Raw genomic sequence first — 16,459 nt, 5'->3', positions numbered from 1 at the left:
ACTATTCTGGCATCACTTTAAAGCCACTGATGAGAAGCACATGACTAACATCCCAACAATGCTTTTTCAAATCTAGTCCCCGAGATCTGCAGATGGTGTGATCTCAGAGAGTCAAGAGCTCTTTGCTGAAACTGAACTTCTCGCTCTTACAGCAGAGGTTTTCCATCGGTGGGGGTGTTTTGGGGGCTTTTTTTTTTCCTGGAGAGAGGATGATGCTGTTGCCTGTTCACTGGAAATGTATTGACTGAGGATCCAACGCTCAGCCTTCCAGCTGGACCCCGCTGCTGCTCTGCTTACTGCGTGGGGTTTAAAGCAGGACACAAACGCACCTGACAGCTAAGGTAGGACACACCCTAGACTCATTAACAAAACAACCTTTTAACATTCTTGCTTGCATGATACATCTAGTATATTTTATTTACAGAGAAACCAGCATCTTTGTCGTGTTGAGGTTTACCAGACCTCTGCTGGGTGCATTCAAGCTGGTGAAGGTGTTTAATTGCAACTTGAAAATCTTCATTTATAATGTAGGGAGAAGTGGTGTATTTGAGTTAGTTTGATCAGAAATTGCATGCAAATTATACAGCTCAACAACATGAATCTGAAATAATCTTGAGTCTATGGATCATGTTTTACTTCAACTTTATAATGGCAAGAATCAAAGATAATGAGGAATTAATAGTTGTAGAATAGTTTTTTTTTTTTTGTGAATGCTGTGGTTTTGTTCTTGTTATTTTCCTGGAGTCTTGGTTGATTTCATTTGATAAAATTGCTTAGCAATTTTCCATGAAGGATGGTCACAGTCATTGCAAGCCTTAAATACAAACACATGAGAGAAACTATGAGAGCTCCCTCAAACCACACAGATTTTTGCAAATACTGAAAATATTCACATAAAAGTAGATCGATAGAAAGGTATTAACCAGTACATTTAATAATGAATTATCATAAAATACATTTAATGATTTATTACTATTTTTAAAGGAAGCATTGTCACTGTGCAAAGTACTCTCTTGTTAAAGCTCATCTAAGGTTGAGAATTTACATTTTTTTGTTTGTTTGTGGTTTTTGGAGTGAGCAGATACAACAAAACATCTGAAATGATGTGATGGTCCTGATTAACAGGGAACTGGAAGTTTTAAAATGACACAATTTTGGACTAACTGAATACTACACTAATAAAAGATTGATATAAAATAAGTAATTGTAGTTCTAAGTAACATGTATGGGAATCCTGATGGATGTAGCAGGGATCAGAGACCGATCACTTTCCCCTGTTTTTGATATTGCAAATCTCTGGAGTACTATACTTTACCTGCATTATAATGTCTCTGGAGTGAAGTAAAACTTAATGTTTTGAAGGTGTGAATCAGTGACTGAACAAAAACAACAACTATAAGACAATTATGGCCAAACTACTGCTGAATTGCAAACAAACAAGAAAATATACATCAAGAATATAGCTCATTTTGTGTTAAATATGCTCATGTGTAAGCAAAGAGTCTTGGTTGAGAGGAAGGGTCTGAGCAGGGAGGTATTTGCTGTCGCAGCAGGATCCTCGACCACCACCACATAGTTGTGGGTGGACTGAATGCTCAACTTGAGGGCTTAGAATCCATCAAGATTACCAGAAGCACACAAGCAGACAAACTCAGCCTGTCTCTGCTTGCTGTGTGAATATGTAATTGAGGAAGATATATGAATCATTTTGTGAATCACCACATATGGTGAATAGGTGAGAGCTGGAGAAACATTGATGTTGGCTGCAAGACTCCATTTCCAGTAGATGTTTTCAGTGCTTCATGGAAATAACGGTATAAAAAAAGAGCAGCACTTAGTGAAACGGATAGCTCCTGGAACTCTTCATACCCTTCTCACTGTGTACTGTTTTAGCAATACATTCCTAAATCAAAACTGCTAAATTGAAATTGAACTCAAGCAGCATTGAATGCAATGTTAAAATCATTTTTATGGCCCAAGCTAACTAAACCAATTCATAATTCTGAATTTGTGTGTGAGACTATTTCAATGTGTCAGATATAATGTCTACTTAACTAATATATGGATTAGAATTAACATTGACAGAGCCCCAAAGCTGAAAAATATGGATTGTGGTTGGAGCCAAAGAGATAAACGTTGTGGATTTAAACATTTATGTTGTAACTCATACATGGTCCAAGGTTGCCAACTTGCACAGGCTTCACCATTTCTGAAAAGTACCACTGTGTGCTACAGACAGAGAACTCTTCAGTCTAAAGTCTGATTGGCTCATTGTGGACAGTGCAGATCACTACAGGTCTCTGTAGTTCCTCAGTACCATGACAGCATCTGGTCTGAGCGCTAAACTAACCTCTGTTTTGTTGTACAGCTCTTCCTGGTTTGCTGTTCCACTGACCAGCCTTTCAACAAAAAACATGAGGGTCTTCCTCCTGCTTTGCCTGCTGGCATTAGGCAATGCCAAACCCTACCAGCCAATTAACATCATGGACTTAATGAAAAACTATGACATCATGATGGCTGATTCAGGTGACGATGACGACGATGAGGATAGTGATGACAACGAGTTAAACGATGAAGACGACGATGACGAAGACGACGATGACAAGGATGATGAAGATGAGAACTGTCCAACTGGTTGCCATTGTTCACCCAGAGTGGTGCAGTGCTCAGACCAGGGTAAGAATGCCACAGTATACACACAATGTTTGAAAACTAAATATATACCGCAGATACTGGGTAAAAATTTGATGACATCTTGGAACATTTATTTATACTGATCGAGTCTGTGTTCAATGTAAAAAACACTTTTTGACTAATAGTCCGGAGTGTATTAATTAGTGACTTCTGATGTAAGATTCCAAACTGCTACTAATGGAGGACTCCTAAGCTCACCCCTCCCTTTCCCTTTTCTTTTTCACATGCATAATAAGGTTTTGCTTCAAAATAGCTCCATAAGAGACATGCTTGCTGGATTGCAGTATTTTTTTTCCATCTTATGTGCTCATGGCCTCTTCAGGATTTTGTGGGCTTTTCTGGGATTGTTGCATATTGCATATAACGTTTTTAGGCATTTTGTCATAACTAACTTGCTGCTACTCAAAGTCACTGTGATTGCAAGACTGGGAAATCTATGGCATATGTACTTTATTGCAAACTGTGTATTTTGTCAATAATTACTACAAAAAAGGCAGATAGGGTAAAAAAAGAAAGAAAAAAAAGTGTAGTTCCCAGACTCACCTACCCTTGAACCAATGAGGTCACTTAAGCTCCACCTGCCATGTCCATAACCCAGTGTTCACAACAAGTATTACAAATAACCAAACAAGACATCTGTAAGGTTTAGATTTTTTCAACTCATGACTTATCATTAATAACCACACGTGTTCCCCTGAATCAATGGTTTTAGATCTGTGATGCTGGACTTTGTTTGAATTAGAGAGACCAACATTACTTTTTTACCTTAACATTTCCTATAAACTCTTGCTTTGCATGGCAAGCTCTGATTTGTCATTACTATCAGTTCAACTCTGTGTTTCTAATCAGGCATTTGTGTTTCTGCCAACAGGTCTGATCTCTATTCCTGAGAAGATCCCCGAGGACACTGTGTTGCTAGACCTTCAAAACAATGATATCACTGAGATCAAGGAGAATGACTTTAAAGGCCTCCACAGGCTTTATGTAAGAGGCATTCCATAAATCTCCAGTAGTTTATTTGCACACTGTAACTAACATCTCAACCCATCTGTGTTTAAATTAGAACTATTCATGACTTTAATCCATCAGGTGTGAGCAGAATAAGTGCCAGTCACATCTCCTGCTTGCACCTGAGCCCAACATGTGCTGCAAGAAATGTAAAATTTTAATAATGAGTAACACTGATGGTAACCTGTAACATGGGATACTTGGGTTAGAAAACATCATATGAGAATTATAGATTATCTTTACCAAAATTGTCAGCATGCCATCCGATTTAATTATAAATGTCAACCTCATCAAAGCGGTAGATGATCACAAGCATCAGTAGGGTTCATCCTTGAACATATGCAAATAATTATGCCAATCAAGGTAATAGTTTTGTTTTCTAATACAGGATGGTTTCACAATCTGGATCAAAAATGATTTTCTGCTTTTACTCTCGAGCACTGCAGGCCAAATCATTCACTTGTGTCCTTAGTCCACTACTAATATGAAAACTGAGGAAACAGAAGAAGGTGTGAGACCAAGCAGCTCCCCCTTGTGTTGTGTTCTGTCTTCAGCACTGGATACCAGCCTTTCTGCTCCACACTTGGCTACTACTGTTGCCTCACAGCAAGAAGGTTGCTGGTTTGCGTCATAGTCCTTACCGATGTTCTCCCTGTGTGTGTGGGTTCACCTCCCACATGTCTAAATTGGACACTCTAAATTGCTTGTGGGTGTGTGTGTCAGTGAATGGTTGAATTGTCTCAGTGTGGTTGCCCTGAAACCTGACTGAAAACCCGTCCAGGGTATGATCCCATCCTTTGCCCTATGTCAGCTGGGACTGGGAGCCCCATGACCCTCATATGAAGGATAAAGCAGTAGACAATGAATGGATGAAAGGAGCAAACCTACTTGCGCTGAATGTGGATAGTTATAGGATTCTTGCTAAGGAGTGCAGATTTCAGCTAACAACAGACAAAATAACATCATTAATGACAACAAATGTTAAATAAAATGGATATCAAGCATGAAAGTTCATTGTTGACTTAGGACAAACAAGTTTGTATTGCAAGTGATTATATGAACATCAGCATCATCTGCTATAGAAGATGCAACACTCAGCTTGAAACAATTAGGTTCATTAGCATTTTGATCCCTTTTCCCCACAACAGGGTCTGTTTCTGATTAACAACAAGATCTCCAAGATTCACCCTAAAGCCTTCAAGAACATGGACCATCTCCGACTGTTGTACCTATCCTATAACCTGCTAACTGAGATCCCTGCAAACCTTCCCCCCAATGTCATCGAGATCCGCTTTCACGAAAACAAGATCAACAGGGTCCAGAAGGATGCATTTAAGGGCCTCAGGAAACTTCATGTGCTGGGTAAGACCCGGTTTCAGCACCATGTACATTATCTGATCAGGCAGTGATTCCCTGGAACACTGGACTCCAAACAAAATTAAGATTTAATAAATTTAAATAGAAATTATTAATTTACCAATTCAAAAGTATATTAGGTGTTATTAATATCGCTGTAGGTTAGTCACAGCATTACAGTGACATTTTTTGGACATCAGTCAAATTTACCATGAGGTGTTGAGGGCAGACACCCCTCAAATCCCATTGTTAGACTAAATGGCATTTGTTAATGTTATGACAAAGTCATTATACAGTATGTACAACCATGAGCGTTTCCGATTTAGAATCTGCACACACATGCATGAGTTTTGCCTGCTGGGCCTGCATGAGTCAACAATCAAGCTAAAGTTTTCACAACAGATTATGTAAGTGTTCATTACACACATTCTTAGGAGACACAACGGATCATTCGTAATCAAACCAAATGTTATGTGTTTGTTCAAATAGAGCTGGGTGCCAACCCTCTGGCCAACAGTGGGATGGAACTGGGAGCTTTTAATGGCTTATCGACTCTCTATATTGGAATAGCGGAGGCCAAATTGACTGCTATACCAAAAGGTAGTGACGTTTTTTTTCTCCTCGAGTCACACACCTAGTAGTAGTCTTACTTCACTTTAAAAATCATGCTGTGATTTAAATATGTAGCAGCTAAATCACATTGTTTTGTTTCTCCTAGACTTCCCATCCTCTATCACAGAAATAAGCCTGGACTACAACAAGATCACTAAGGTGGAAGTAGAGGACTTCATCAGATACAAAAACCTGCAGAGGTGAAAACCCGGCACATTTAGACAGAAGTCAGTCTTCATATGCAATTCTTTGACTGTTCTTATTTACAAATGATGACACTTGTCTTTTGACCTTTTTTTCAGGCTAGGACTAGGTTTTAACCAGATTAAGTTTGTAGAGAATGGCAGCTTTGTGAGCATCCCAAATGTCCGTACGATCCACCTAGACAACAACCGCCTGAAGAAGGTCCCACCCGGCCTCAATTCACTGCGCTACCTCCAGGTGAGATAACAGACACGGCAACAAACCTGGTACTGATCAGTATTTGAAAACTTAAGTGCATGTCACAAAAATGTTAGACATATTTAAAATGTGAGCTGGGTTAAGCAGAGATAAAAATCAAATGAGGACACGACTCCTGAGAAAATCCATTTAGTCATTGAAACCAAAATAACCATTGCAATGGTTGTAGTTATCAGAACTTGTGCCATTTCAAATCATGGCTCATTGTATCCAGTACATTATACTATTATTCAAAGCCTATCATCATGGATGAGTGCAAATATCAAAAGACTACTAAAAAAGACAAAAATACTTGGTAATAATAGGTATAAAATGCCCAAAACTCCAATATGTGATGGGCTTATGTTTCTTGGTTTAAATGTTTAATTCTGAGGTTTAGTGGTTTGAAGTAGTATTAAAACTGCATTTCTAATCATGGTTTGTTTAGCGCAGGAAAAATAACAAATCCTCTGTTTGTTCAGGTGATTTTCCTTCATGGAAACAAAATCAGCAGTGTTGGAGTCAATGACTTCTGTCCCACTGGGTCCAATGTCAAGAAGAACCTGTATACAGGCATCAGTCTGTTCGCCAACCCTGTTAAGTACTGGGACATCCAGCCAGCTACCTTCCGCTGTGTGACTGGACGAAGAGGTGTTCAGCTCGGAAACTTCAGAAAGTAGGGAGTTTTAAAAAAAGGGAGGAGTTCTAGAAAATGAAAATGGAGAAGTGCCAATATCCATGTTACACAGTATACAAAAAAACATGAAACTCTTCATTTAAGCATTAGCTGGTCAGGAAATAGGAAGATTTCATGACACTGTCATGTTGTTGAATAATTGTTCATGTTCTAAGCCAAGAAGAGAAAACTAGTCTGGATGTCCATTCTGATAATGCCTATCCAAGCATTAACTATAAATTACTCGGCTATAGACGGCCTACGGAGAGTACAACATAAATGGCTGTATATTATAATGATGATTACAACAAGCTCTTGCATGAATACTTGTATTGATATAGGGCCCTGTCTTTTTGTGAGAGGTATTCAATCCCAGCTCTCCCTGGTCACCTTCAGAGCAAAACCACCCAGTAACATGACTTGAATGGAATTACAATGGAATTGCATTAGCCTCAGAAGAGCAGCACTCAGTGCTTCTCGTTTTAGCTCAAAATTAAACCGACTTCAATCTCAAAACACAAAATGTATCTTTTCTCTTTATTAATAAATATTATATTTATTTCTTTTTTTTAAGTTGAGACTGAAATCACTTCCAGTCAGAGCTTTGGCCTAACATTATTTTGAACTAAAACATATCCTTACAGTCAGTGGATGTCTTCATGTGGATGTTTTATATTATCTCATTGCATGTCTCTATTGTTTATATTTGAAATTTGAAAGCTACTTGCTCGTCTGGGTAATACCTGACGTTAAAGTTTCTTCTGCAGGGTTTGGGATTATCTGTAACAAATCTAAATTTAACCCGAGCAGTCTGTTTGTTTTAGTAACCTATAGCAACTAAAATGAACCACAATTGATTTTGATGTAATTGTTGATGTAAGTAGACAAACTTGTCCCTGTTCCCTTTTTTTCCTCATCTGCAATGGTGCTATATTTATTTAGTATGTCTTGAAATAAACGGAACATCCCTCCCCATCAATACAGACTTTTTTTTTCTCAGTAAAATTAGGTTCACATTTGATAAGATTTTTCAGCAATTGTCTTTCATATGGCATGTCATAGTATCTTGTCCTATAAGGATGTTATGTATTATTATGTATTAAGATATGTTAATGATTATATTTTAATTTACTGAGTAACCAAGGTTTAAACCCAAAGATTAGAAATCCCTGTTTCTAATAACTAACTGGCATTTTTTTATTTAGATACATTTTAATTTGACCTCAAACATTTGTCACAGTAATTTGTGTCTTTTTTTATCATAAAAATGATAGGTGATGAATCTTTGATTGGCTAATCTATTTATTAGCTTACATTTCAGGTCTGCCTCAACTACATCTAATTTCTTCTTCAAAGTTATTACTTTGAACTTCCTGTAGGGGGCGGTATCTGCTGGGAAAGATGAGTGAAGCAATTCCCCTATACACCAGCAGACGTCACTGGAGGTCTAGATTGATCCAGAGAAATTATGATGACCACAATGGGTTCAGATCTCAGTTGAAAGGTGTTGCCAAACTGTGGTGATTGAAGTCATTAATTTTTATTTTAGGTATTGGTTTTTGTACTTTTTAGTATTTAGTATTTCAAGAATTTCCACAAAATGGGGTTTAATCTTAAATTTGTTCATGTTTTACAGTTGAAAAGTTTCATTTTATTGAATTTATGATCAAAATATAATTATCTATTCTGATTCAAATACCACATGTGTTTGTGTTGTTAGAGAAGCTTGAACCTGTATTGATTTATCTGCCATTCGGGGACGGAGCAACAAGCTTGTACGTTATCATTTAAGGTTCATGTAACAAGTGTTGCTTGGTGTCCGCTAATATTGTGATGAGTGAGTCATTTATACATTCAGTGTATCAATTCAAATAAAATCAATTAAATTTTACTGACAGCCTGAATTCAGAAATCACAGTTTACCTCAGTGATCCTTGGAAACACCAAGAAGAACCACAGAGGAATCCCTCATCTAGAACAGACAATATTAAACAGCAGTGGTTCAGCAGAGGATTAGACTGTTTGTAATGGACATAAAGGCATATAATTTAACTACTGTCCAACACATTCAAGTGCTCAGCAAACACACACACACACACACACACACACACACACACACACACACACACACACACACACACACACACACACACACACACACACACACACACACACACACACACACACACACACACACACACACACACACACACACACACACACACACACACACACACACACACACACACACACACACACACACACACACACACACACACACACAGGAATGATGAATTTGATGAAACCAATGTTAAAACGTGACTGGCCGAGTGTGTTTTCTTTACCCTCTCTGTCTCAGTTGAAGGCCCCCGTTTCGTTTGACAGCAGCCTACTCCCAGCAGACTCTAAGACACTCAACAGCTGCCATCAGCCTTCATCATATCTGCCTTTAGCTGAAATCAATACCTACAGTCCACAAAAATGGGAATGGTTCACAGATCAGCTCTAAGTTAGTGCTGTGGATGTTTTGCTGCTTAACTGGTTTGTCTTTTATAGAAATGAAGACTCATTGTGCTGTGAGAGTGGTGGAGGGGAGCCCACTCTCTCTAGGAAACATATGGAACAGATCTACTGGTTGGCCAGGCCTTATTCTGCCACGTCTCACAGCCACACACACACACACAAAACTGTCCTAAATTCAGGACTGCGCATACCCTTTGCTTTTAATCTACATGTACTATCTTTTATCTTACCCATATCATCCTGTCTCTCATCTTGCCTTCATTCCACTTCTCTACATCTAGAAGACTGTTTCAAATGTTAGAGACAGAAAACTAAGAAAACTAAACCGATGAATATGTGGATGGTTTGGATGTTAAAGAAGAGCACAGAAGGAAAGGCCTCCAAAACATGAAGAATGACTGTTCTGCTCAGTTATGTTCCTACCGACACACAATGTCTTCTGTAAAAAAAAAGGCCTCTTCTAAAAATTGACCAGTTTAAGCATCACTTCAGCATCAGCACTGAATCATCATGGCCCACATACTTAGAAAAGCCAAGATATCAATCATATCTGGAAGTGTGGGATCCATTAAAAATGAGTCATCTAATCTTTACATTTACCTCCTTTCCTCTTTCTTCACTGACTCCTCCTCACCAGGCTTCAGTATGTTCTTTATGAAGTCAAAAGCTGTTGGGACACTTGTAAATCCATGAAGTGTGGATTTATTGTCTTCTCAGGAACACGCCCACTCTTAAGGTCATTAAACTGCCTGAGGAGATAAATCAGCTGTACCTCTGCACTTTCAACTCAAGAATAACAAATACAGATCACTTTTTATCCCCTCCGTTTCCTCTTCTCCAGCCTTCACTTTCCTATCTAACATCTTCTCATCAAGGACCCCTTCCTGCACTAGCCAAAAATCAGAGTATGCCAAATAGACAATGCTTATGTCACAGTTTGATTGACCAGTTCACCTCATAATTGAATAGCTTTCACTATATTATCTACTTTAACCAAAAAGAAAATTGACATGACTGATCTTCCAGAGAAGTCTGATACAACATTATCTATCTCATGATATGTGGACTCTACATGTATGGCAAGGAAACTACCATTCTCAAACAACCAAAGCAGGCCCTGCTCTCCCACAAGTTGTCATCCACAACCAGAAAATGAGTAAGAAATAGGAGAAAAACAAATGAAAAACAACATGATTATGTGGATATTGAATCTATTACAGCTATAGAAAGGATAAAAAACATGCAATCCATATTTTTAATATTTATCTATACAAAATATTGTAGTAAAAATACAGTAATGTTAGTGGTTTTTTTTCCCTCAATGGAGCAGCCCAGTTTCACTAGCTAGAAGACTGTAGATATAAAAACAACTGTGTTCAGTTCAAAGTTATAACTGTTCAAACTTAGAGGATTTAAGTCTGGATTAGTATCATACAGGAAGGCTGGTTCCAAAGTTCAAAATCAAGTCAAACATAACAACCCAACTTTTAACTGACGGTAGAGGAGGTTTTGTTTTTCAATCTTGGCTGCTTTTTTGAAGTGGTTGAAAAAGGAGACTCAATCCTGCTGAAATTGAATTTGATAGTGATTAGGTATTTGGTGTCCAGTGAGTCAGAAACATTTTCCATCAAAAAGGAAGAAAACATTTGGATTTTGCAGTTTGTCATTTTAAACATTATCTTATGACATGTTTGTCTTCAGAGGATGCAGTGAATGATCTTGATTATGCTGTGAGCCTGGAAGAAGCTGGTCAGAGCCAGAGAAGGCAGAGAGGGAGCTCAGGTTTCTAGACTATAAACTGAGAATAAAGTGGCCAATGGTAGAGTCATCAAGTAAGAGAGGACCACTGCTCTCTGCTCCCACAACTCTGATCCCAAAACCTCATCAGTCACTTACTTACAACTCACTGATGAATTCAAGGCTACTGAAATATCACACTACTTATAACTCTCATTGACGTTCCACTAAGAACAGTGTCAGAGTTTCCTTTTCATACTTCCACTATTACTTAAATCCACCAATTAAAAGACTTCAAATGGTCAAATAGTTTGAACGAACAAATGTGAAGCTGAGACTTAAACTACAATTAAAAAAACGTCCACTATCATCTGCGATCTGAGTTAGCAGCACAACTCACTGCCACAACTTCAGGTGCAACCTATTGAGTTAATGTTTCACTTCACAGTTCAGCGTATAATTTAAGTTTCAGCAAGCATTTAGTACCAAAACAAAAAAAATGTGGTAAGAATCAGTATTGGAACTGTGGAGAATTATTATACTCTTTGCTGGAAAGCTGCCTAATTCTGCTTCCTACTGCTAATCCGACATGCTGCATTGAAGTGGTATGAATGAGGAGTTGAAATGATGAATTGAAGTTTCTAATTGAATGTCTGCAAGTTTACGAAGAAGTTGAAATTAGTGCAAAATGGGGGAATAAAAGAAAAAAAAAATCTGAATACATCCATTAGGGTAATCGGCAATCCAATAGGGTATTTACATTTAAATACAATTGTATGAACGAGACTCGAAGATCGCAGAGAAAGACAAGATACAGCACAACTGCAAATGACATCACTTCATATTGCCCTCTATGGGGAAGCTGGATGGTACTTCACTCACTCAGAGAGAGATGCAATTCAACTTTTGTAAGTCAATGTACTGTAGTAGTCACATTGTATGAAAATAGACAGATTTGTCAATGCTCTGGTAGAAACTCATGTATAAAGACTGCAATTTGAGAGCAACTCGAGAGAGACATTTTGATCAATCTCTCGCCACTCTAGCATGTGATGTCATCCAGTAGCTGTGAAACTTCCACTCAAAGAAGAAGTAGAAAAAATTGCCTCTGCAGAATAACATATTGGGAGCAATCCTACTAATTATCTATTTGTGTACTAACAGTCATTTACACAGCACAGTCCTGCAATCAAAAAGTCAATATCAATGGTTTTACAATTTGTGCAAGAAGAAAAAATATATACACCACTACAGCTGAATAAAGTTAGTCTAACAACAGCATTTTTTCCAAACTTCACCAGTACAGATCCAATATGAATAAATAATTCCAGTCTAGCAAAAAAGCTTATGTTCGCTCTTGGAGGAGCGTGTGATCAAAAAGCCAAAAGCACTATTGACCAAACACAACCATGGCCTGACCAGTGAATGCAAAATAATGCCCTCAGGTTGACATCTTATACCTCTACCCACAAAACATAACCACTACCTAAAGTCCTTCATCCCACATACCAACCATAAATCTCTAAACTAAGACAGCACCTTCAGGCAACAACCTTTTAATTTTTCAATCCTCCACGGAACTATTTATCGTTGTCCTTTAAATTGCATTGTTTACTCTTTGGGGCCACACAAGGGCACTGGTGTGCCATTTAGCATTCCATATTTCTTCTGTTGTTGTCTGACACAGCCAACTATTGCCCTGTACTCTCTATTGTTTGTCCCTCTATTGTAACTTATACATACTTGTGTTTGTAAATATGTTTCATGTTTCTGCTGTCGTATTATTGATCAAGGTAAAATCAAAACTTGTTTTTTTCTGTTTTCCAGTTGCTCCTGTAAACATGTATTGAAACACCCATTACAAAGCATAAAAAGAACTTTATTGATATAAGTTTCACACAGTCTTCCCAGACGTCTGTGAACCCTGTCTGAGAAGAATCCAATGCATTGAGATGCCAACATCACAGCAAAGAAACGCAGACAGTCTGTGAGCTCTCATTCAACACACATTCAGTGTCCCAACACACATTTAGTGTCCCAACACACACACACACACACACACACACACACACACACACACACACACACACACACACACACACACACACACACACACACACACACACACACACACACACACACACACACACACACACACACACACACACACACACACACACACACACACACACACACACACACACACACACACACACACAACTGAAACATAGACAACCAACTCATCTCGAGCAGAGCCAAGGCTAAATGAGGCCGGTGAAATTAAAATGTTTAGAGGTGAAGACTGAAAGGCCTGTTTGTTCCTGTGAGAGAATCCCAGCAGTGATGCTTTCTCCAGAGAAAAGACTGACATGAAAAATGAGCAGTAAGGACACCACGCCAATTGCTGTCTGGCTCTGGGATGGAAAAACCTGGCCTATAATGTGTGTGTGTGTGTGTGTGTGTGCAAGGGAAGAAAGAGAGAGAGAGACTGGGTGAGAAAAAAATAGAGCAAAGATATAACTGAGATCATCAAAACAGTCAAATAAACATCTAAGATAAAAGTAATAAAGTTGTAAAACCACATATGTTAACCAATTAAAAGTCATTTGCTTCACAAGTTAATTTGAACGTTGATCATAAAAGTTTTAGTCTTACAAACATTTGAAATCAATTAACCATATATGACGTGCTTATTGTGAAAATGTTTCATGGACAGAAACCACCTGTTGTAAATAACTGTAAATCAGAACTTTGAGTGTGCGCAGTAATTAAAGCTATGTGAATGACAAACTTTACTAAACACCGTATAGCACTTACTTAATCAAGATGTTCATAAATGATATGTAATAGAGATGTGAAATGATAACCTGGGCAAGTATAGTAATTACTTCTATCAGGAATGCAGAACATTATACATTTCTGTTATAAGCAACCAAGTTGTGCGAGGAATAATTATTTAGGATGGGCCTTATTTTCGGGTAATGAAATCAGAATGAAGTATGCTCTATTACCAGGCACTGCTGAAACATGCATGTGTGAGATTAGATGCTTGTGAGAACAGGAAAGAAGCCAAAAACTGAATGTGAAACTCTTGCCAAAAAAGGAACAAATTGTAATCTTTTACAGGTCAAATCCTTCCAACACACCTTTGGTCTCTCCTGCTCTCTTTAAGTAAAGTTGGCAGATTTTGTCTAATGCCAACATATATTAATTATATGTAATTGTGTATGTGCAAGCTGTATGAGTGTGAATGTTTGTTCAATTTTCAGGTAGTGTACATGAATTTCATTGTACGTTTCATGCAATGACAAATAAAGTGATATTTCGGTATTTCGGTCGGTTCATCTGTAGCTGCATGTGTTATTCCTGTTGTGATATCATCCGTTGCCTTACGAGTACAGTTAGGGTTAGGCTCCAAGAGCAACTCATTCAAAAGTACAGTCTACGCTGCACATCATACAGTCCTCAGAAAAACATAAGCCAAATTGGAAGTTGATTGAATGAACAGTTGTTGAAAGAATGAACAGGTAATTCTTATTAGCAAAATAGAGTTTAAATTAGTTTCCTCTGATGTTTCCAATTGCATTTCAGTGAATATTTAAAGATATTTGCCTACATTGTTTTTTTTATATCACCAATTAAGGAAAGCAGGAATGAGACGAACAGAAAGATGTACAGACCTACAGTCATAGATAGAATCACAGACAGTTATTTTAGCCAGCAGCAATCCTAAAGCCAGAGTTTTTGAAGAGCTGTCCAATAAAAATAGATTTTATCCAGATGGAGTCTACAGCTGAGGAGACGGTCATGTTCTCCTCATCACAATTAGCACTGAGGGAAACATTCATAACCACAATTTCTTATTAAAGACACATAATTACATTAACATGGGAACTTCCCAGAATTCCCCTGCCTCCACAAACGCATGAAAAATACATTGACTTAAACCACAAACAATAATATAGATGAACTGTAACTGTAGTAAAGAGAAGACAGGGTAAGCTACTGCGCCACTGGAAAAGTATGATTCATCTGCTGAAAGGACAATATATCATTTTTACAGTCCAACACTGTACTGCACATCAGTCCACCCCAAAACTTGGGAGCATAGAACAGATCCAAGAAACACCTGAAGGAGTTCATCCTGCTTTAGTAATCGAAAGAGCTACACTATTTCTAAAAGAACTGGTAACTGCTTTGTTATTTGATTAATCACAGACAAAAAGGCTAAACATTATTTCAATCTGGTGTCCCAGTCGCCAGACAACAAGAACATTTAAGGTCTCTGCGTTTTAGGGTACACTTGAAATCTGGCTACAGGTGAGCTGTGTGTGTTGGCTGCAAATTCTTTTAAACATGCTAGAAGATTGGTTTGTTCTTAAGAGAACTAGAGACATTTTATAAATATTTACTTGAAAAAGGCAGCAAGCCCTTATTCAGCTACATTTCAGGTGATTTGTTATTTCCTGATATCAACCAAATTTCACAGAATAAAGACATCAACTTATTAATTAATATAAAATCCCTCTGAATATATTGTGCTCCTGTTTGTTCTAACATGGGTGAGTAAAATTTCTGAGTGTTGCAGTCAGAAATGTAAAATTGCAAAATCTTGCAAGAGATCCTGTAAAAATCTTTACAGATTTTTTAAATTATTTAATTAATTAGCTTCACATCCAACAATTACATAGTACCTGAAAACACATGTTGATCTGTGCACCATCTGTTCCATCTCTCAGCAAGATCCAACCAACACATAATGATTTCAGGCTGTAAGTCTTTTTATTCAAACTGATAAAGATGGTAATTGCTAAGCCCGAGAACAAATGAATCGCTGTCTAAAAGCCTTAACAACACAAGAAGGTCACTAGGATAATCAAGGGCTGGTCTATGAAAGACTAATATCAAGCATCCAAATTGATTAAAACTCCGTGTGAATCACTTTTGAGCCAAAACTAAACCATCCTTTACTTGTACGGAGAAGGAAAATGCTGGGACAACAAATTCAGTAGTCATCAGAGAACAGAGAGCATCTATCCAGGACCACCGTAAACTGGAACACAGTCAGCCAATAATGCTCTCCGTATGTCTCATACTGGTCCAGTCCAAATCTTCATGTCTCTACTGACAGTTTAATCAGAGCTGGTCTCTCCCAGTCTAGTACCAGCAGGCACTATAACAACGACAATAACACTCAAAACAAAACCACTTGCTTTATATCAGATAGTATGAATATGTATTATTTCAGATTGTTTGCTTATTGCAGCCTTACCAAGACCATGTTTTCTTAGCTCACTAGGGTGTTGATCAATCTAAATAAATCAAGGTGTGAGTTTTAGAGGAGTAACTAAAAATATTTGCAAAAATGTTGTGGGTTTAAGTTTTTAATTATCTTTCCAAAATATGTCTGCT

The 16,459-nt window shown here is 37.8% G+C and overlaps 2 protein-coding genes across 2 annotated transcripts in view; one reads left to right on the top strand and one right to left on the bottom strand.

Moving 5' to 3' along the window:
- Positions 1 to 16,459, bottom strand: part of cenpp (centromere protein P) — a gene marked incomplete at both ends in the record, with an annotated part of 67,233 nt that overhangs the window by 24,713 nt on the left and 26,061 nt on the right. The window lies entirely within an intron of this gene.
- On the top strand, positions 211 to 7,700 carry aspn (asporin (LRR class 1)). The gene is made up of 8 exons (XM_083892406.1): positions 211 to 341; positions 2,369 to 2,676; positions 3,566 to 3,678; positions 4,851 to 5,064; positions 5,548 to 5,658; positions 5,777 to 5,870; positions 5,973 to 6,111; positions 6,594 to 7,700. The coding sequence occupies exons 2-8, from the start codon at positions 2,415 to 2,417 to the stop codon at positions 6,789 to 6,791; spliced, it is 1,131 nt and encodes a 376-aa protein (XP_083748532.1). The 5' UTR covers positions 211 to 341; positions 2,369 to 2,414; the 3' UTR covers positions 6,792 to 7,700.

Source organism: Microchirus variegatus, assembly GCF_963457635.1.
Source record: "Microchirus variegatus genome assembly, chromosome: 7".
NCBI lineage: Eukaryota > Metazoa > Chordata > Actinopteri > Pleuronectiformes > Soleidae > Microchirus > Microchirus variegatus.
The sequence above is the reverse complement of the archived record's forward strand: the minus strand, read 5'-3'. Positions and strand labels throughout refer to the sequence as shown.

Coding starts and splice junctions, on each gene's coding strand:
- aspn (XM_083892406.1), top strand. CDS start 2,415: ATGAGGGTCTTCCTCCTGCTTTGCCTGCTGGCATTAGGCAATGCCAAA. Junction 5,065..5,547: donor CAGGAAACTTCATGTGCTGG/GTAAGACCCGGT, acceptor TTGTTCAAATAG/AGCTGGGTGCCAACCCTCTG. Junction 5,871..5,972: donor AGATACAAAAACCTGCAGAG/GTGAAAACCCGG, acceptor CCTTTTTTTCAG/GCTAGGACTAGGTTTTAACC.